Consider the following 23,804-nt stretch of genomic DNA (forward strand, 5'->3'; position numbering starts at 1 on the left):
AACAAGGTAGGGTTTAGTGGGTTGGGGTGAGAGACCAGAAATACCGGGAGGGCAGAGATTGCAATTTGTTCCCCCCAATTTTTCATACATTTTTTAGTAATAGAACACCTGATTTTTAGGGGGCATATGGCTGCCCAAATTAAAGTCTACATTTCCTGTTCTACCTTAGAGCTAAGTGTAGCCATATCATTATTTCTGACCAACATAATGTGCAACTTGTGTTATGTGTCCTTACAAGGAAGGAGCAAGACCCTTTTAATTTCTTTTTGTTCTTCCTCCTGGTGGAAATGTGATTATAGTGGCTGGAGCTATGGCATTTTTTATCCTAAACTATATGAAAACCTTAGATTAGGAGCTGAGATACAAGATACATGTTAAAAAATAACTTAAAATATTATAGAAGGAGCATGTGTGTAGTGTGTCTTTTATTTCCCCTTTTAACATGAATTTTGTCCAAGGTGAGGGGGATTTATGATTTTAGATTTTTCAGTGTATATATCAAATCCAATGATATTGGATTAGATATTAAACTCTACATATTGACCTTAAGGTTAACTGGGCTGGTAATTGAGAGTGTTATATTTTTGATGGTATAATATTATAGAAATCTCTAGTTGAAATGTAGGAAAACAGCTACTCTTCTTTGTAAAGAGGCAGGGATATACTTGTTTAATTTTTTTTTTAATTACACTCATAATAAATGTGAAGGCAAGGTACAGTGTAAGGCAATACATTAAAGAGGATTCTTAAAATCTTACAGTTCAGCGTGGTTCACTAAGAAAGTATTCCTTATCTACATTATAACACATATGTCTTGAGCTTTACAAAATGAAGTTGGAATGTTTTGAATTAGACCTAAGCCCTTAGGGTATAAATTACATTGGATTCCAAATTTAGCATTATTTGACAGGCACTGAAATCTTCCCCATTTCAAAAATATTCTTGGGCTCCATTTTGTGAAATTCCTTTTTATTGTGGAAGTATCCCCTTTACATACCGAGTTAGAAAAAATATTTGTAAGAAGTCATTGACAATATTACATTCTTTACAATTATAAAAGCAAGGTCTGTTCTGTCTCTACTCTATTAGAACCAGAGTAGTTCTAGTTTTTATTTGCCTCCTATGCTGGATTTCTGCATAATATTTTCTTTAGAGACAGGGTTCTTGTTCCAGATAAGAGTGAAGGATTGAATGCATGCATCAAATTTTGCTCCCTACTCAACCATAAAAATTATAGTAGAGAGGTATTTGTTGTTGTTGTCGTTGTTGTTGTTTTAAATGTATAAAACTCCAAGAATAAGAACAAGAGAGGTGAAAATTTCAACAAAATTTTTGGAAGGAGAAAGCACATGAACAAATGATAGTTAACCAAGCAGAATGGAAAAAATAGAATTCCAAGGGGTCAGTGTGAAAAGCTGAGAACCAATCAGATTATATCACAGAATCTTCCAAGGCACAGGACCCAGCTGTGCAATATGCCTTAATAACCAATAGTGTAGGAGAAAGAACACAACAAGGAGGTGTGAAAAGTTGAGAACCAATCAAATTATATCACAGAATCTTCCAAGGCACAGGACCCAGCTGTGCAATATGCCTTAATAACTAATAGGGTAGGAGAAGAATACAACAAGGAGGACCTATTGAATGTAGTTTGAAAACAGTGGATCCCTGTATTCTCCTCCCTCTTCTCACCCCTCTGAGGCTGTTCTTCACCCCTCATCAAAGTGATAAGGAATTATTCTCAAAAGAGAAAAAATGAAGGGCTCCAGACTAGAAGATGCCAGGTCCAGTTGAAAGCCTGACTGCTAAATTTAAAACAGGGTGATTAAGTGACCTTAGTCATTCTGAATGCAGAATGCAGAGATCTCAAGAGCGCTTAACCTATGATTAGCAGAACATTGGCAGTCAGGGCCTTAATCTCCAGGCAGAAAATTAAAAGATACTCTTCTGGGTAATCAAAGGAAAGATCCAAAGATAGGGACATTTTGAAGGATTCATCAGCAAATAGTCCCTCTAGACTAATCTATGGTAAAGCTCTAATTAGGTAAATATTCTCCCCTACTGTGCTGTGCACATAGAGCTTCCAAATCAGATTTTAGTCCCCTTTTCTTAATCATTAACAGTTTGCTCAGAATTAACAAGTATCTGAAGAAAACCTCTAATATGGAAGATAGAAATCCAAACAAGCTCATAGGAAAATACAACTGGGAGAAAACTGAGGTCTTTTCAGGGAGAAAGAAATGTCCTAAGATTACTATTAATGTCTTCAGAGACATAAGAGAAATTATTACATTCATAAAACAAGAACTCATAGAAATTAAAATAATTTGGCAGAAATGAAAAACTCAATACAATACTTGGAATATAAAGATGACAGAAATGAGAAATAGGAAAGCAAAGGTAATAAATGTAGACTCAGCAGTTTGGTAGCTCCAGTATCTCAGGATGCTGGGGACAAGCAGAAGATCAAACAAACCTAAGAGAGAATTTAAAAAAAAAAAAATTCACATACCAAGAATTGGAGATCTGAATGGCTTCACGTTTGTACAGTGTGAATTAGAAGTAAGAAAACAGTGAAAAAATGCTTTCAAATTTATCTAAGAAAATTATTTTCAATTTAGAATTCTACACCCAGCAAAACTAATAATTATTTATGAGAGTAGAATAAAAGCATTTTTACACATGAAATAGCTCAAAAAGTTGACCTCTTGGGTAATCCTTCTTTAGAAGTCACCAAAGTTAGAGATAAACCTAGAAAAGGGAGAACATCTGTTAAAGGCAACAGGGGATCCTACATGGTAGAGAGCCTAAGGGGATCCTCAAATGGCAAGAATCTCACAATAATGATTGTGCTGCAGACACAAAGGGCCACTCTCGTGGACTCAAATTGAGCAACAGGACTCAAATTGCAGATACACTCAGGACGGTCATGACCAAATTCTCACTGCCATTTACCATCTTTTAAACTGAGGACAAAACTCCTAGGTGAGCCTGGCCCATATTATTTTTTTCCTGCTCTGTTTCCGGAAACAGCTGGGCACTCTCTTCTCTCTATTAAAGTATTCTGCTTAAATTTACACCTCAGAGTTGGAGGTGAGTGACAGTAAGCCTAGTTTCAGAATATATAGAATAGCCCACTCCCAGTGACAAACAATTCTTGGTGCACACTACAGCCACATGCCATGATTCTCTTGTACATATGCATTGTATATGATTTGCTATATGCAAATTTCATAATAAACAAACATTAAAAAGCATTGTGCTAAAATACTTTAAAATCATTAGTGTTTAGTACATAAAATCATTCAGTAATAACAAGGAACTTATTCTTAAAAATATGTAACTGAATTGTAAAATATTTGAAAGATTTTAATTAATAAAATATCCTTATCCATTTTACATATTTGTAAAATAGAATCTGTCCCCTTGCTGCTCCCATAATGGTTAGGGTTATTCTTGTAAATGTGTGGATAGATTTCCTTGGTATTCTCATAGTTGTTAGGGTTACTTAGCTGTGAAATACAATGAATATAAATCCTTGATACTTTCATCTGGTTAGGGTTATTTAATTGTGGCGTGTGTAAATATACCCCCTCGGTGTTCCATACTGGCTAGAGTTATTTATTTGTGGTATATGTGTCTCCACTGATTACCTGGAGTCATCAGGTTACACTGTCGACTAGAATAGGCATTCTCTTCCTCTTCTTTTTATAATTTGAGTGTTAGATACTGGAGAATAATCTTACTCCAATATATTGCCTTTCCAGAGAGAGGAGACATTCTTTTACTGGTTGAAATTATTTTGAAAGTAATCAAGATTTTATTAAAATTAAGAATAGTACTTCATATACACATAAGCACCCAATGAGTAGGGCAGTATCTGTTTTGGCAATAATGCAGGAACCTTTTAGGAAGTGGATAAAAGTTAAATATTACACATCATTTATATGTTCTAAACTACCTTTGGAGTTAAAATACAACAGGTTTTTTAATACATTTTGAAATTTGTTAACTTAATACTTAAATAAAATTATTATCAAATCATACCAAAGATCTAAATAGTTATTTCCTATTTAAAAATAATTAAAGTTGTCATTTTCTGCCAATTATTAAGGTTGTTTAATATAATGAAGAACTGAATTTAGAAGTTCTTTAAAATCTGATTAGAATCTGATTGAGGAAAAGCTTAATATTGACCAAAATCTAAACATTTTTATAACCTATGTTATTTGAGGTTATTTACCACTAAAAAAAAAAAAAAAAAACAAAACCAATGCTCAGATTTGTAATAGTGACTTATATAACTCCCTAAAGTTAAATTTTGGGACAGAATGAAGTTTTTTGTGTTTTTTTTTTAACTTATTGTTGATATTGAGCCTATCTTTTCCTCTCCCTTCATTGAATTATATTATCAATGCACAATTAATTCTTAAATTGGACATCAGTTGAACTTCAAATATAATATCAGCAATCACTATAGTCTTACACAACCCTATTGACATAGTCAGTATCCACTCACAGAAGAGGTAAGATCATGACTATAGCCTCTAGAACTGCTAGTTTTCTCATTTGAACTGCACTAAGCCTGAAGATTACATTTTATATCCCAGTCCAGCTTTTCTTACATCTGAATAGCTCATGGCCTGAGCTTTTTTCTTCTTTTCTCCAGGTAGTTGGGAAGTGGCCATCCTTGATGACCTGTATACTTCCCTTCATGCAAGGAGCATATTGTGTATTCCTTTACCCATACAAGAGAAAAATGAAAGTCAAAGATGAAAGTAAAATGGACATAATTTTAATGATTTTTTTAAATTTTGTGCATTGGATTCAAACAGCAAACTGTGTGCACTCAACTGTTATCACAATGTTGTCAAGAGTTCTGTGTCTTTTCCCATTTTACACACAATTGTTCGTTACAGTATGTTATCAGCCTCGTGGAAACCAGGGGTGTGGCATGGTAAGCAGTGGTGGTAGTGCACCTAGCTTTTATATTATCTAACTTGAAAATATTTCTCTTCTATGATTCCTTTTTTTCTTGATAAAAATAGTTTTCACCAAACGTTGGTGGTGCACACGCACTACCATTCATGCTTGACATCACACCCCTGACAGGAACGCATGTTCTTATTTTGTTGATAAAAAGTATTACAAAAATTTCCATACAAAAACTATTTTCATAGAAATCTTGCATTTCCACAAATAAACCTGAACATTTTTTTGAAAAAAAACTGCTCAAGAATTTTGTTCATTTAACATTGTGACTGTATTGATAAATGCAGTCCACGTCAAAGTTCACCACACGTACTTTTCTTTAGATGACCAGTCCCCTTTATCCTTTCACTGAGATCTGCCCAGGCTCCATCAAGTTCATTTATAGCAGGAAGGAGGGTTTGGATTAACATATCTGAATGTTAGAATGAAAGTTTCAGTCTTCCACAGAACTATCAACACTCAGCCCTCTTTTACAACTTAAGACAAAGATTGCAAAACATCATCCTTTTTAATTCAGAATCTCTGAACCAACTGTTGTTTTTTTTCTCGGTGCGGGAGTGGGGAAAGGGTGTCTGGGGAATAGGTAGGGATTTGATAGAGTTACATGTTAAATCTCCTGCCATGGTGAATATAAGAGAAAACATTATTTCCTTGGTAATTGACATTTCTATCTCAATCAGTGACACAGACTGTCGAAAAAACAAAAAGAAAGAAAGAAAAACACTGATGAAGATCTGCTTCATATTCCACTTGCCATGAAAGTCAGATTTGTTTTGCATTACATTTTTATCACATCTTATAAACACGTATTGTCAATTCAGATGATCATTATACTGAGTAGTTGGGGGCTAGTAACATCACTACCCTCTTATCTGGATGTTCAGAAGACTGTATTGTTTCTTGCAACACTACAGTTTTTGCTGATTCCAAGTATTTTTATTCTTAATGATTTTTTTACCTCGTTACCCTTGGGGCAATTATGCTCCATCTCCTGGCAACAGTTGGGCCTCAAAAGGAACCTGTAATTTCTTACTGAACTGCATTTGAAACCAGCCACAAATGCGTATGTAACATTCACTCAGAAGAAGGGAGGAACCCATGATAAACAGTTTAACCCCGTGTAACTTGGTTCTCCATGATGCCTGTAACTCAAGTCTGATCACTGCAACTGCTTAGATCACAGAGTCTCTAGTTCATAGACACAGCGGCATGAGGTAACTCATTTTATTTTGCACAGGTTGCATATTTCCACAGGAAACATTCTCGCTAAATTGTTTGGAAAAACAGACGACAGTTTGTGCTTGGGTGTTTGGCCTCCCAGCTTTATGCCATGGTTTCTTTACCTGGCAACCTTCTGTCGTTAAATGTGTGCATGTTGATAACTTCTTCTGTTTTCACAATAACTGGGGCCTGTGGCTTGTGTTTTACCCGACGCTGGCACTTCAGGGACATCCTCAATTCCTCTACCATGGCACTACAGAAGGACCTCTACAGAATAACACAGAAAACGAAATATTACAAAACAGATCCATGGCAACGGTCCTGAAACAATATTAAAATCGTTCTCAAAGACTTGTCAACATAGCAGCCTTGAAGTTTTGAAAAACTCCATTATGAAAATTATAACAAATTATTACAATTTTAACATACAAATCATGATAATTAAAATATTTTATCAGAGTGGGCAAGTTTAAAGAAAATCTCCACCTGATAGTGAAGTGAACTGCCAACTAGGAATGCATACATTACATATATGTTGAATAAGATTTTCAGATATAAAATTAACATTATAAGATATAAATCGACCTTAAAATTTAAATATAAGCACATATAAACAAATTGGTTACCAGAAATCCATTTTTGCTATTTTAAAAAATTAGAAAAAAATGAACTGGTTTTTAGATCACAACATGAGATATGAAAATTTTCTTTAAACGTGGATTCTTCATCATGCATTTCATAACAGAACAAAAATAGTACTCACACATTTAGACATAAAATATGGAAAATAATTTCTGCTATTCATTGTATCATTTTGTGATTCTGCCTGTAAAACTATCGATGATGATTACAAACACGTATGAGCTAATCATGAAATGACATTGTATCACATTAAAAATCCATGCACACATATTAACTTCTTTGTCACCATCAGCTTGATAACTGAGAGCTGATAAATAATTTATTCCATGAAGAAAAAAATGACCCTATACGTAATTTTTTTCTAAATTCCTGTTTTATTGGCAATAGATTTGCCAGAAATTCTGTATATCTGGGGCTCATTATTACACACTCCTCAAATTCCTATTACAGAGTCAAAACGTAAAATAAAAATTTGTTAGTCTCCCTCCCCAGCTAATTGAGATACGTGTGTTAGGTACACATAAATCAGATTCATGAACCAGTTTCACATTGTTGTTGACATTCAGATGGTCTAAGACTTAGGCTCTTTCTGTGCAAGAACTAAAAATGTGGACAACAACTAAAAATGTGGACAAGTATGAAAAATTTACAAAATTCCAAAAAGTGATATGGAAACATAATGAAATAAACCTAATTAAATATACACGTGAAGACTTAGTTTTTTGCTTTTGGTATTGCTTCTTTGTTGTTTATCAGTTTAGGCTAATTCCAAAATAATACAGGATAAAAATATTTAATACCATATACATGCCTTATATTTAAAAAAAATACTTTGTATACATCACCTCTGTGACACAAACTAATACTGAATTAAGGTGGGCATCTGTACAACAGAGAAAACGGATTCAGAGAAAAGATAAGTCACTTTCTGCAGCTCACACCTACACCTCCAGCAAGATATTCTGATACCAAATTTTGTGATTTTGACCCTGCCCTAATAACTTCTTGTACATTCCTGGCTATATTCTCATTTTTCTTTTATGGATTCCTGAACAGTTTCCTTAGTGATCTTCCCACCTCTATGTCTAGGCCATTCTCAAAAAGCTCGCCATTATCAGATAATCTACTGTTTTAAACACCGGTTATTAATACTATTTTTTTTGTCCAAGAAACAGGTAAAATCCAATTCTCCTCTTTTTTCTATCAATACCTCTCTGAGTCAGCTCTACCTCATCTCTCCCTCCAACCTTTTCCTTTTTTCTCTACACACACTCTTCTCTTTGGACCTCCAAGTTTTTTCTACTTTGCTTCTTGCTCTGTTACCTAGCAGAGTTCCTTCATCTTTCACATCAATCCAGCTTTATCCCTTACCTCCAGACATGACTCAAATTTTAACTTATTCAGGAATCACTTTCCAATTGATCAGGCTCATTATTTTCACTCAATTCAGTATTTTTCATTCATTATCATGTTTCTCTTTCTGGCCTCTAGGTGTATGCATCCCTCTCACTGAATTGTAAAGAGCAGAGATTAAGTGCTCATGGCACTGACTTGTACACACATGTTCTTTAAATGTTGACTGAATTAACAATAGCCATACATGACCCTAACATTTTAATTATTTTTTAACGTTTCTAATTCAATTGCTTAAAAAAAGCTTAAAAAGGTTTTTCTTCAGAAGCTTAGTAAAATGCGTTGTGTACAAGTGATCTAATTAATCAGATAAAACTTTAATAACATTAAATTAGTAAAAATATTAATTTATTAGTACTTGTAATGGGAGATGATTATGTGCTACACATGAATTCCCCATTAACTATGGAGTTATTTCTATGCGTTATTTATTATGTGTTCAATAATACAGTTCCGAAATCCATGAATTCTATTTCTATTAAAGGATCTATATGACACCTGACAGCCAGTATAGGGACACAGTGTTTCTTGTTGCTTAATACCTACTATTAGATGTACTTATTAAGAACATGATGATAATGATGATGAAGATGGTGATGATGACAACACTGTAGAAATGGAAAAATCTGACTCCAAAAGAGGGAGGAATACATAGTCTTGAGGTAACTTAGTCTTGGTTCTCTGTTGAAACATTTAACAGAAGAATTGATTAGGTAATGTAACAAGGTCAGAACTTGATGCCATCGACACTTTAAAATGTTACAGGACATGGCTAATGCTGAATTGTTTGAAATAAGCCTTCATTTAAAACAAATAAATTTTCTAAATGTTAAATAATTTATAACACTGTCTTTGGCAAGCTGAAGTTTTAGACATTTTGATTATACTAATTTTAAAAAGTGACAGAATAGAAATATTGTTTTGTCCATAGTAAGACAGTGATCTAAACAACTGATTTTCTTAGAAAAAAAAATCTTATACATACCCATTCAGCTATGAAATGACTCAATTTTATTTCCAGTAAGTTAAAAAGTAAACTGTATTAGTATCCTGTACTTAACTTCAGACTACAAATAAAGACATTTAAACTCTTTTAAGCAATTTTATGTAATGTAAATTTTATAATGCTGATTAACATAAAACATAGGTAAAATCCCTGCCCCAAAGATTGCAATACTTTTATCTTTTATAATTTAAACTTAAGTAAATAATATTTACAAATTTAGAAGCTATGAAAATTATAAACATGTAACCCCGCCATTACTATTTTAGGCTTTCTCTATTTTACAAAGCCATTAGAAAGTGAAAATTTTAATCAAGAAACCTTTAAGCAATCAGTAGCCTTGATTATATAATGTCATTCATCACTTTTGTTAATTTTTTCTCTGAATAAGCTGAATTTTGCCAGTTCTTTTTTGATCTATCAATGTAAGTTTACCTAAAAAATTGTTTTATCTTAGGTTCTAATAAAGTCACCATAAGACAATAGGTTCTTTTCTCACTTGTATAATATTTCTAATCCTTCACAAAACTATGAAAACCTTTAGATTTGAGCAAGAGTTTGGAATCAACATGACAAATTTTAAAAATTAATGATACCATAAAGTACAGTTCACTTGTGGCATTAGGGCAAATACATATTCTTTTCTCTTTTTAAAGCTTTAGAATGTAAATTCCATATCTTGATCTATGTAAGAATCTAAAGTTGAAACTGTAGAGATGATTGTGAAATATAGTTGTTTCCCTGTGTTGTATGTTGCCAAAAAATTACTGTCTGATTTTTAAAGTTCTAACTTGTTGTCATTTGATAGAGACAAATTATCTTTCCTACTTCATATCATGATCAGAATTTTTAAAATGTCTTTTTTACTGAACTATGAAATAAGGTTTTGAAAAACCCAAATGCGCTTGACAGGAAATTTCCTGGGTTATAATGAAGAAGAAAGAAGATGAGGAGGAGGGAGAAGGGGAAGAAGAAAGAATAAAAGAGAGAGAGGGAGAGAGAGGAAGGAAGGAAGGGAGGGAGGGAGAGAAAGAAAACTACCATGCTTTTCAAATTACTTCTTAGAGATAGAAACACACGAATTGTGTCATTAAATAAAGTTTCTTAGGGTGAAAACAACAACAAAAATGTTTCTGCACAATATAACAGACTACAAAAAGAAAAAAGAAAGGTGCAAAGATACTAACCATTATTAAAAACCTCTTTTAGTAAGTTTCAAAAGTTTACTAAACAGTGTCTGGATGGTAGGGTGGCACTAACCAAATAGAAGATTCCTGAAAATGAAAATTTAAATCTTTGAGCTGTTAGCATGTATAATTGCATTTAAATTATTAAACTCATTATAAAATTCACTATATTTAATGAGGCAACCTGTATTTACACATCTCTAATTGAAACAATGAAGGTCTGGAAATCTTAAAAATATGAATTTGGCTATATATACATTGCCTTTTAAACAAGCTATTTTCTTTTTTAATTTTAAGTATAAGAAAACACATAAATAGTCTGCAGATAAATGTTCTCAAGAATATCATTCTTGGTGTAATAGAATAATTTATTCTTAACAGCTTAACTTTCTAATTTACAGATATGTTTATATGATAACATGATGTGACAGCACTTTGAGAAGTACATAAATTGTTTTAATATTAGAAATCTAGTTGTAAACATGCTCCACATTGAACACTGATATATTTAAATTTCATTTTTAAGTTAAAATCTTTATATTTAGCAATGTCTTTTTTTAAAAAAACAGCCACTGATGAAAAATAACCAGTTTAATTTTTTTAACTTTGAAGCTCATCACTTTCATGTTGAATATATAGTCATTTATCAATTGAAAGAGAAATAATCATAAATATTACATGCTACTATCAGGTCTCTATTTAGTATATATTTTTTAAGGAGGAAACTGTTTTATACATCTTGCTGTCCTATTCTTTGATGGTATAAAATTAACTAAATGATATTCCAATATTCATTCAGAATAATTTCCAACCATTTTTGCATACAGTTTCTATCTGAAGCCCTATTAAAACATCTTTAAGCTGCTTCTAACAGATTTTGTGGTGCAATGTCCTAATATGTACTAGCGTATATCAACCAAACTGTTTTGTTTTGTTTGTCATTTAAATTATTTAACTGATTACGGATACCTCGTTCATTCTCAGACATTTTCTAATTAATTTCTGATGCTGTAGGCCATTTGACCAAGAATTCCAGATCACATGTAGTAGAGACAAGTCCAAACAGTCACTGTAATTAATCCCTGCAGAAGATTATTCCACATTAGATAATAATTAAATTAACTAAATAATAACTAAAAGGAAATAAAAAGTATATTTGATGTAATATGCAATATTTTATATTAATGTTGGTGCATTGAATGAGGAAGATAAATGTCATTTAACATGGCCCGTTCCTTTTGATTTGTACTCTTTAATTGGCAGTCTTTTAAAAATATCAAATAGCTAATGCTATACATCAGAAGTATGAATTTACCTAAGGCTATATGAATGTAACAGTGAAGCAATGAGAGATGAAAAATGACTAGTTAAGACACTTATGTCACAATTATATTTATATAGCAACTTTGATCTTGACATTCAGTTTTAGAGCAGCTCTCTTTTAAAAAAATTATATTATTTAGATAAGCTGTGCAGTCAGACGGGTATGCATATAACTGGTAACCGAGCTAAAAGAGGAACACTATTCTCTTGACTTCCATTCTGTAAGTGTGTTATTATATTAGCCTGCCTCATTAACAGTGATTTGAATTTCAGCTGAGGCTTCTACCTGGACTCTCCTCTTAATAAATGGTAATTTTTTGAACACTAAATAATAAATCAGACAGAAAAAAATTAGGGGGCTAAATTATTTTTTCTCAATAGATAAAATGACAAAGCATCCTACTCTTTAGCCTGGATTATTTTACAATGATAAGCATAACCAAAGATTAAAATATTCTCAGAAACCTTAACTCTTACAGAAACAGTTACTGAATATCATTATAGTGCATTTTGCAAATACAATGAGATGGAGAAAAACGGGGCGTCATTATGCATTTTCACACTTTCCCTACTTGAGCCAGAAATATCAATATATAAGGTCTGACAAGCTTCAATACCACTTTAGTTGATACAGCTGTGAAGTCAATTTTAAGAAAAAGTAGTGTTAATCATCATATTCTTGCTAGCAGTCATAATAATAACAATTTTTCAACAAAGTGTATAACATCCAAATAACTAATGCTTAATTCCAGGAGAGCTCTCTTTCCTTTAAGGTGCAGCAGTTAAAATATAACAGCTTTAGAAATAAAAATGATAATTATATTATAACAACAGCTGCTTATTATATGCCAGACACATGCAAAAAACTATGTATATAACCTAGATTAATTTCAAAAACATTTTCATTTGTGGTGTATTTGTAACCCATTCATTTATTTATTTTAAAAGATTTATAGAAAAAGTTAAGTAATTTTATCCAAGATTGAACATACTTGAAGAATGATCCCAAGTCTTTTTTATTTCAAAACTCATGCTTAATGTCCAGGAAAATGAAATGACTATACAGGGCTCATGATCAAAGCCCATAATCTGTCTATCTAATTCAAACTCCTACTGCACACATCTTGTCAACAGAACATCAGAGAGAAAAACTGTCAAGAAAAATAGTTAAATATTCTACCTCCACTTTGTGTAGTGTGATATAGTGTAAATAGAGTTAGTATAGGCATCTTTGACCTTGGGAAACACACTTGACACTTGAGATACTTATCCTCATCTGCACAATATGGATAATAATCTTTGCATAGCTCTCAGAGTAACTTCGTACTCAAATGAGATATTACACTTTAGAAATTCTAAAGCCAGTTATGAAAATCAGCTACAATCTTATTTTAAAACCTTATTTATGGGCATAAAAAGAGGATGAGTTATCATAAATGAATGACATAAAAATCTTTTTGCTGATTTGCAACTACTTGCAACTATTTAGTGAGTAAAATGAAGATTAGCATCTCATTTTGAAGTATGATTTTATATTTATATGTAAAATCATTTTTAAGACCCATCCAGTTAGTCCCTATGTAGGTTATTAGTGGAAATTGAGAGATACTCTGCTCTCAGAGAAAGGCAGTAACATAAAAACAATACAAAATGCACTATTTGTCCAAAGTTTATTTGCAACTTTTAACTTCTAAATATCAGCATGCTTCATAGCTAAATTTTATTATATTAAAAATGTACTCAGCATGAACCAAAATGTTCATTGCAGCTCTATTTACAATAGCCAGGACATGGAAGCAACTGAAGTGTCCATCAACAGATGAATGCATAAAGAAGATGTGGCACATATATACAATGGAATATTACTCAGCCATAAAAAGAAACGAAATTGAGTTATTTGTAGTGAGGTGGATGGACCTAGAGTCTGTCATACAGAGTGAAGTAAGTCAGAAAGAGAAAAACAAATACCGTATGCTAACACATATATATGGAATTTAAGAAAAAAAGAAAAGGTCATGAAGAACCTAGGGGCAAGACGGGAATAAAGACACAGACCTACTAGAGAATGGACTAGGGGATGTGGGGAGGGGGAGGGGTGGGCTGTGACGGAGTGAGAGAGTGGCATGGACATATATGCACTACCAAGCGTAGAGTGGATGGCTGGTGGGAGGCAGCCGCGTGGCACAGGGAGATCAGCTCGGTGCTTTGTGACCACCTGGAGGGGTGGGATGGGGAGGGGGGAGAGGGGGAGATGCGGGAGGGAGGAGATGTGGGAGCATATGTGTAGTATGGCTGATTCACTTTGTTGTAGAGCAGAGGCTAGCACACCATTGTAAGGCAATTATACTCCAATAATAATGTTAAAAAAAAAAGTACTCATAACTTTAACTTCTGAACAGCTAAATGCAGTTAAAATTCTATACATTAAATTAAAATTCCATATATTAAATAAAAATCCCATATATGAAAAGCACAAATATACTGTGGTTTGTAAATAGGCATTATTTGGAAAATGTAAATATTGGAATAAAATCTTTACTGATGACTTATGACAATGTTTGCATTCCTATATCTTATCCAATAAATGATTTCTTTTACAAAGCATTACTCCTGTTAGAACTAATTCTTCATCATTCTGGAAGCAATTTCTGCATAAGGAACTGTGAACAACTTCTTTTCATTCTTCTGGTTCCATGAAATACAGATTCAGCCAGCTTTGAAAAGTGTTTTCCTTGTGAATAATCTTTCACCCAGAATCTCTAGTCTTGCAGGATTTTTTTTTTAACATCTTATTGGAGTATAATTGCTTTCCAATGGTGTGTTAGTTTCTGCTTTATAACAAAGTGAATCAGATATACATATACATATATCCCCATATCCCCTCCCTCTTGCATCTCCCTCCCACCCTCCCTGTCCCACCCCTCTAGGTGGTCACAAAGCATGGAGCTGATCTCCCTGTGCTATGCGGCTGCTTCCCACTAGCTATCTGTTTTACATTTGGTAGTGTATATAAGTCCATGCAACTCTCTCACTTCATCCCAGCTTACCCTTCCCCCTCCCCGTGTCCTCAAGTCCATTTTCTATGTCTGAGTCTTTATTTCTGTCCTGCCCCTAGGTTCTTCATAACCTTTTTTTTTTTTTAAGATTCCATATATAAGTGTCCATTGACAAATGAATGGATAAAGAAGATGTGGCACATATATACAGTGTAATATTACTCAGCCATAAAAAGAAACGAAATTGAGTTATTTGTAGTGAGGTGGATGGACCTAGAGTCTGTCATACAGAGTGAAGTCAGTCTTGCAGGTTTAAACTAAGCCAATCTGATTTTCTTCTTATTCCTCAGATTGCATTGTTTCATTTATTTGTTCTTCTACTGTGAGTTAAAACTGCCTTTTACATTTGTTATTCAACTATACACTGAAGAATATTCCATGTGTCCTCAAATTTTTTTTTTAGTTTTCAGTGATGGGAAATTATTGTATTACTTAGAGATTATCTTTGATAAGATTTACCAGTGTTCTATAATGCAAACAACTATGTAGACTACAATGGACTATATCCTGAAAAACAACCATACTAAGTAGTTCTTAAAATGTACTTCAATCATCTTAGAGGGACGTTAGAACAAAAAATATGTATCCAAGACAGGACACATAGCTTAGAAATTCAATATCTGAGCAATAATTTTTATATTTTTATTTCTCAGGCATATTTACTACATTTTGTTTATACTTAAGTAATAAGAAAGGGATATTTTGTTATTAAGTTTTTCATATCAAGAAACTCAAAGATGCATGTTCAACCTGATGTTCAAGAAGAAACAATTTGTACAGGCAAATCCATTTTCAATTACATGGAAAAGAAAATATTTCTATATACATATCAGATAAAAACAAAAGATCCAACTATGTAAATTATATTGCTACTTTTGTTGGAAATCAAGAGGGCAGAATTATTTATACCTTTTAAAAGAAGACATATTCAAATATGTAAGAAATGATGAATAATTCCAAAAAATTAATAAACCATAATTATGTCAAAATATTTTTATAAAAATTAAAATTATTACAATCATTTATAACTCATGCTTACAAAACCAATGTATAATCATAAAGATGATATATTACCAGAAAAAATAAAATTCTGTATATTAAGCAGCTTTTTTTCTGTTATAAGTAAGATTTACAAGGTGAACACAGGACCTTTCAAACAAAGCCACGTAACCTGAAATGCTCTAATTGCCTAAGATGTACAGAAGTTTCTTGGATTGCTTACTGAATAAACCTTAAGTAATAATATTTTTTAAATCAGGGAAAAGTTAAGGCACAAAGAAAATCAATTAGAAAATCCACATGTTGGTTAGATACTTCTTCAGATACATTCGGAAAAGAAAAACATTTTGAGTATCTTTCCAAATGGTCAGGTCATACTGTGAAAACCATCAAAAAATAAATACCTACTTAGTTTACAAGTCTGAATAAATGAAAAGCAATATATCCTTGATGCATTAATATTTGCATCAAAATTAAAACCATTAAGTATTTTAAAAATCGTAATACATCATCTTGTGGTTATTGGAAAGGAATGCAATTTGCAATTTGGGGATTTTTATAAGGTCTACATATTTCAGCATTATCTTCTGTTTTCAGTTTTAACCTACCCTCATTTAAAAATATTACATTCTTATGCTACTCTTAGTTATCAAAAAACTTGGAAATATAACAACATTATAGTCATTATAGACTATAGTCATTATAGACCTATTTGTTCCATTAATATCTTACAAAATATGTGCTGTAAGAGATATTTTATTTTCATCTTTAAATAATAATAGTAATTATCACTAATTTTATCATCATCATCATCATTGGAGGTAAGACTTGACATGGTAATATATTAGTTATTCATAAATTTTAAACAAAAACCTCATTTTCAACTAGACTGTGTGTATATTTTATCTGCCTGCCTACTCAGATAAAGATAGAAATTTTAATTTGCTCTTTTACAAAATACTAGAATATTATAAATTAAAGAAAGAAAAAAAGAAATGGAGAAAGAGAAGCGAAAAGAGATGATAAAGTATTTTGTGGCTGGAGTCGTGAATAATATATCCTTCTTTCCTCAAACACGTAAATACAATTCATTTCATGTTTGGTTCTCAGTAAATAATTGTTGAGTAAATGAATAAGTTTTGAAATGTTTACTTTGTTTTTAAAATTTTAAAAATTTCAGTTAAAGACACAATTATAAGTATAAACTGTGAATTTCTGTATGTTTTCATGCAGATCTTATAAGAAAATCTAGGAATATTTCACAGCTAATTTTAATAAATTAAGTAAGGTATTAAACAAACCATATAGCCCAACAAAATAAAATATTTTTCTCAGGAAAAATGAAAGAGAATTGAGCCCAAGAACCTAATTGATCACAGTAAATAAAATGGATCACTTCTAATAAACCCATTATTATTTACTTTATAAACATAGTTCTTTTGAATTGTATGGAAAAATAGTTCTTTTTTATTCTTTATGATAGACTTTTCTAAATAAGTTACTGGAATCAACTTCATTATTTAATAGGAAGAGAGAGAGAGAAAGAGAGAAAAGGAAGGGAGGAAGGGAAAAAAAGAAAGGAAGAAAGAAAGAAAGAAAGAAAGAAAGAAAGAAAGAAAGAAAGAAAGAAAGAAAGAAAAAGAAAGAAAAGGAAGGAAGGAAGAAAGAAAGAAGAGAAGAAGGAAGGAAAGAAAGAAAAAGAAAGAAAGAAAGAAAGGGAAAGAGGGAGGGAGGGGACAAGGGTGAAAGGAAGAAAGAAGGAAAGAAAGATCTTACGCCAACAGACACTGTCTGAGACCTTGGCAATACAAATCAAAATTACTTTCTTAAAGGAAGTAAGAGTCTAATAGGGAGAGAGGCACCCACACGCAAATGAACTTATCTACAAAACAGAAATAGAGTTACTGATGTAGAAAACAAACTTATGGTTACCAGGGGTAAGGGAGGGGAGGGATAAATTGGGAGACTGGGATTGACATATACACACTACTATATATAAAATGGATAACTAATAAGGACCTACTGTATAGCACAGGGAACTCTACTCAATACTCTGTGATGGCCTATATGGGAAAAGATCTAAAAAAGAGTGGACATATGTACATGTATAACTGATTCACTTTGCCGTACACCTGAAACTAATACAACATTGCAAATCAACTGTACTCCAATAAAATTTTTTTTAAAATAAAAATAATTAAAAAGAAATTAAATTAAAAAAAGAAATAAACACATATGAATAAAATAGTGTGCTAAGGGAGAATGGTGATGTGCAAATGCTTCCAGAGAAAAGGATGGATGTTGTTTGAAATGGACAAGACACATTCCCAACTTTCTCAAAGGGGGAGCAAATGTTTTTGGAATGATGATAGTTTTTGAAATCAGCTAAGTCTAACAAAAATGAGATATACAGGTCAGGTCATATTTTTTTCATTGGAATAGAAAATAAAAACCTAACACCACCTTGTGGAAATAGCGTGCCCTGTACCCAGATTCGTCATACCTATTGATTAGGTAAAGCTTTCTTGGCAAGTTGATGCCTAGTCTTGAATGCCTAATCTAAAATGACTAGTGGGAGTTTGCCAGGTAGAAAAATGGACAAAGTTTGCTCAGGTCAAATGGGAGGAGGATTTTAAAAAGCTGGCTGACCTTGGAAAATTAAAAGTAATTTAGTGTGGTTAGAGTACAGGTGCAAACTGGGGAGAAGCAGAAGATAAAACTACAGTGGTGGACAGAGACAGATCCTGAAGTGCCTCCTCTGCTTAGCTAGAGAATCTGAATTTCATTATGGAAGATTTGTGGAGACAGTGTGACAACATGGGCGAATGTGACTAAGAATGCTCATGTCATATCAACACAGTTGTTTCTTTCCAATATAATAGTTTATCTGCTTCAGCACCAAAAGATACGTTGACTTCCTTTTTCTAATGTTTTAGAAGGTCATAGAAGTCCATAGAAATTGAGAGCTGGTCGATATGTGAAAAATTCAGCTAAACTAGTTATTTATAATAAAAGTAAAGGTGATTTTACAAAAGTAAATTCCCATGTCCTTTAAAAAAAACCAGAATGCTTATAAAATAATTGTACATAGAGACATGGCCCAGGTAAATCATATGAACAGGATACAGAGAGAAAAGGGCGACAGACTACCGCATGCCGTCAAGAGATTAATGTATGTGTTTTATTTTAATACTGAGCTATAAGTGAAAGAAAACCACTACATATGGATGATTTGAGGTTCTAACTAGACAATCTAAATTTCTTCTATTATTTTTGGACTCATTTTAAGCATTAACTAACCAAATATCACACTTATTGATAAATTATAGTAAAAATAAAAATTGAAGAGTTAATAATTTTCATCTCTGATTAGTTCTTTGGATTTGATTCCAAAACTCATTTTGACATTGTAATAAGGGTCATAACATAAAAAGTGTACTTAGGCTTAATTTTCAGTCACACCAGTGCAAAAGATATTTGATTTAGCAAGTCAGTAGATATAGCCATCCTGAATATTGTGGGAAAATATATAACTGTCCAAATTTTTCAAACCTTTGAATTGGTTATTTTACTTATAGACAGAATGGGGCTATCAAAATAGTCATTTATAAAAATATTATTTCTAGGAATTAAGTCCTGTAGTCAAGTAAAATGTAGGAATGTTGTATCCTTGATTTCAGAAAGGATAATTATATCATAAATTATTAAAGATGAAGGAATATATCATATTTCTACTCTTTATATTTACCAATAAAAGTTCATAAACCTTTCAATTATTTAACAAAATATAATCTCATTCTGATGCAGGGTCTAAAATTTAAGATCTAAAAAACGTTTTTTAATTAAAAACAAAAGAGATGTTTAAATACTAAAAGACTAAGTAAAGTTCCAGAAGCCTTAAAAATGCTAAAGCAGCATTTTACGTCCAGAGTCATAAAGTTATATTAAAAAGTAGCATGTATCATCTGAAAGATTTATCTATAAATATTCATCTTTATATTTATAGAACTAAGGGAAATATAGCACTAGAAATATATAATCTGAACCAGGTTCACAGCCTTTTTTAAGAATAGAATATAAAAACATTTATACAAAAGACTAAATATAATAAAATATTAAGAAAATTGCAATAGTCTCAATATTTTTGAGATTTGTATATATTCTTCTAAAGACTCAGGTGCAAGGCAATAAAGGATGCATTAATAACATTAAGTGGCAAAGAAGAAACCACAATATTCTCACATATTCATTAATGTAGAAAATTAATTAAAATTTCCACAATGCACATTATGATCTTTCCAAATTAGAAATTATTGGACCAAAAATCTTCAAATAAATATTTCATTTACTCTCTAACTTGAAACTGTTAATGAGTATCATATCTTAAAGCACTTTTTATCTGCAGAGAAATTTTTTCTTCATATTACAGTTTCTGAGTTTTGCTTCCTTCATTAATTATATTCCCCTAATAAACTAACCACAGTGAACTTCGAGCAGCAAAAGTTTCTCCATTTTCAGACTTCAGTAAGACGAAAAATAGTTACTGGTCCTGAAGTTGGCTTCAATTTAAAATATTACATTTAAATTAAAAATTACGAAGGTAATTCTGAGTTCTATGAACCTTTGTTATACAATGAGTGGCAGAAGACCATTAACACAGGTCTAAGTATTTCCCTTGGTTGGAAAGATTAAAAAGTTCGTTTTATTATAACAAAGATTGTTTTAAGTTGTAAAAGAGTGACATTTACCTTTTCCAATTGAGCGTTTTTTTTGGATTTGTACAAAAACTCTCCCACTGCCACAAAAACAGAGAGCACCAAGCCGGCTGCAAGAACAATGAAGATGCCACCAATATTTTGAACCCCCAGGGCACTGGCCTCTTTGCTCTCCTCCTCTGGACACCCATTGCCCCTCCACCACTTCTCCTTCATCATGTGCAGCTTGCCTTCCTCTTGCAGCTGAAGAATTGCTATGGTGATTTTGTCTCTATATGGAGAACCTAAGAAAAGAGAGGGTTCGTTAATGCTTTCCAGGAACCCAAAATTTCATAATTAAAGGTTACATGATGAGACAATAGAGCTCTTTCCAAACGCTCCAAAGTATGCCAGTATTTATTTTCAGAAGCAAAAAACAACTGGAAAATGGCAGAAAATAGAAGTTTAACAAAATAAATAGGGTAGGTGGCCTTTTCTGATTTTGAAGGGTAAGATAACATTTTGTTTTGAAAGAGGAAAATACCTCTCTCTTAAAGGCAGGCTCAACTCAGACCATTGGAAAAATAATAAAACGGTAAGTAAAGATCTACAAAAGGAAATGGATAGAGGGCAAGGATATTTAGTTAATGTCTAGGAATCATTCAACACTGAAAACAGAGCATTGATAAAACAGTAACCTCAATTTTTAGGAAAGTTGTGCAAAAAATGGTGTTTCCCATGATTAAGTGCAATAATTTAAAGTGATCATGATTAACAAGCTCTATTCAGGGGTGGCTAATACTTGCAGATAAATAATCACTCATATTTGATACAAATAACAGAAGTAACAGGTTTATACAAACTTGGGTCATTCAAAAATCGTCATGGCAACACATTGTAAGATTTTTTTTGGTTGTTTATTTATCGTTTTACACTTTGGAAAGAAATATTCTTTTCAGTGGAGGCAACAATATAAGTGAAATGTATAGTATTTATGCTGATGGGGGTAGATATTCCTCTGTATTAGCTATTACATGATAAGTAATAACTTTTCTAATTGGTTGCCCAGAAGCATGGAATAATACTGAACTATATGCATCTTTCAACATCTGTCCCAAGGGATTGGTCTTACTGCTTTTTCCCACCCAGAAAATAGCCTGTTTCTAAAGTTTAATCTTCCTTCCTAAAACACTATACTGCACATTCCATTTTTCTGCACAGATTCATCCATAAGTGTTTTTCCGCTTGTAGAAAAACACTAATTTCAGCTCATACTCTATGTTATCTGTGATTTTGTTTTGATTTAAATATACCTACATTTGCACCTAAAGATATATTTTTGCTAAGAGCAATTAAAAACCTTATGAGGAAACTATTCTGCCTCATAAGGGATAGCACTGTCTTCTTTTTACTTGATTAATGTAACAGGACTAATTCAGTGTTGCTCTTTTAGCAAGAGTAGGCAAACTAAAAAGCAGAAATACAAAGAAAAATCAAAAAAAGTTAGTAGCTTATGGTAAAAGTTGGAGGACTGAAGACCTACCAAATCCAGGTGGAGAGCTGTTTCTTTAACATAATCTTCAATCTATGCAGAAGAAATGTTTATATGGCTTCTATATATTTTTTCACAGCTTTCCTAAAAGGGGGCATTATCCATTCCTATAATTAGAACTTAAATATTTTATTTTTATTGTGCAACAACTCCTAACTATAATTATAATTATAGCAGGGGAATCTCTGCTTCTAAGTTTCCTTCCTATACTCTCTTCCAAATACTACTCTGATGAAAATGTTCAGTGTAAATTCTGCCCCTTAGCCATTTCAGATTTCAATGGATTAGCCTAGCCCATGTTATTTTCTACCTTGGTCACTCACTGGACACTCAGGCTAGGTCACCTAGTATTACTATTATTTACCTTTCAAGATGTGATCTACTTTCCTAAGTAGATTGTAAACCCTTTGGAATAGAAGATATCTATCTATTCCTTTCTTTCTTTCTTTTTCTTTCTTTCTTTCTTTTCTTTTTTTCTTCCTTCCTTCCTTCCTTCCTTTCTTTCGTTCTTTCATTCTTCCTTTCTATCATCTCTCTATATCTATCATCTATCTTAATTTTCAAACTACTCTCAATCAATGTTTCGTATTATGAGGAGCATTATATCTGATTGAGGCAGTCTTGACAAAATATAAGAGTGACAGTGGGGTGTTTTTGGTCTCCTCTGATATGCATTTAAAAACCATAAATAAAGGTCATCTTGTTTGACTATCCAGTTTTCATTAATTCACTACAACTAGCCTAGCAGCAGCTTCAAAGTCACATTTACTCTGAGTTACCGTTCTGATTAACCATGTATATTCCCTGCAAAATAAACATTTGATTGAGAAAAAAAATCATTTTAAGAAGATCTGTAGTTTATCAAATATATCCTTCAATTAGAAACATAGTATCTGAAACAAATTTTATACTGATAGTACTTATGAAAATGACCACAGGTGACTAATATAAAAATGTGGCCTGGAAGTATAATTATAAGCAAATGTTGGGGGGAAAGTGACATGAAAAGTAGACTTTGAAATATGAAAAATTCTTGATCTACCTAAGTAATATTTTGAGCCAGGTCATTTCTCATCCTGAGAAAAATTGAAAGAATATTGTCAACTCACCAAACCCACTCAGACACCATATTCTCTACTTCATTCTCAAAATAAGGCACAGACAAACGAAAGCAACCCACTTTTCAACAAATGATGGTAACATCTTGATTCCTTGCTGGTTGAGTTTCCTATTTCCAGCACTTACTATAAATATGAAAATGTCCTATTGCTAGCAAACCTCCTCACACTTATTTTCCAGTGTAAACATAATAATATGTAAGTAGAATTTGGTTTGAATCAAAGCTACAAAATTAATACACCTCATTTTGAGGTTTTTAACAGGGTGAAATAATACAGATAATATAATCAATGACACTAAATCATTGCCACGCTTTATTTGTCATTCTGTCACTGATTCATTTTAAAAAACAATAATTAAATAATGAATGATTACTTCTTTGGTACATCATTTGCTGCTCCTTGGGACACATTTCTAGCAGGTACTAGTTGAAGTCAAAAGTGGTTTGAAACTTTATCTATTTGAAAAATCTCAAGGACATATTGAGATCAAAGAATAAAAGTATCTTTAATCTTCTCTGTGACATGAATAGCCATGCGCTTAGCTCTAATGAAGTGAACAGCCTTTAGTTAGATAGATAGAGTCTAACTTTTGCCCGAATAT

At 32.3% G+C, this 23,804-nt stretch overlaps 1 protein-coding gene across 1 annotated transcript in view; it reads right to left on the reverse strand.

Moving 5' to 3' along the window:
* Positions 1-4,647: 4,647 nt before the first annotated feature.
* The window catches only part of GRIK2 (glutamate ionotropic receptor kainate type subunit 2), a 653,415-nt gene continuing 634,258 nt past the window's right edge, over positions 4,648-23,804 (reverse strand). Inside the window, exons 16-18 of the mRNA XM_027089701.1 lie at positions 20,585-20,835; positions 8,815-8,949; positions 4,648-6,480 (exon numbers count right to left, since the gene is read on the reverse strand). Coding sequence (XP_026945502.1) covers positions 8,830-8,949; positions 20,585-20,835 — 371 coding nt within the window. The 3' untranslated portion in view covers positions 4,648-6,480; positions 8,815-8,829. The remainder of the gene's footprint in view (positions 6,481-8,814; positions 8,950-20,584; positions 20,836-23,804) is intronic.

The sequence above is a fragment of the Aethalodelphis obliquidens genome, unplaced genomic scaffold (assembly GCF_003676395.1).
Source record: "Aethalodelphis obliquidens isolate GAN/ISIS:26980383/991018 unplaced genomic scaffold, ASM367639v1 scaffold3, whole genome shotgun sequence".
Lineage (NCBI taxonomy): Eukaryota > Metazoa > Chordata > Mammalia > Artiodactyla > Delphinidae > Aethalodelphis > Aethalodelphis obliquidens.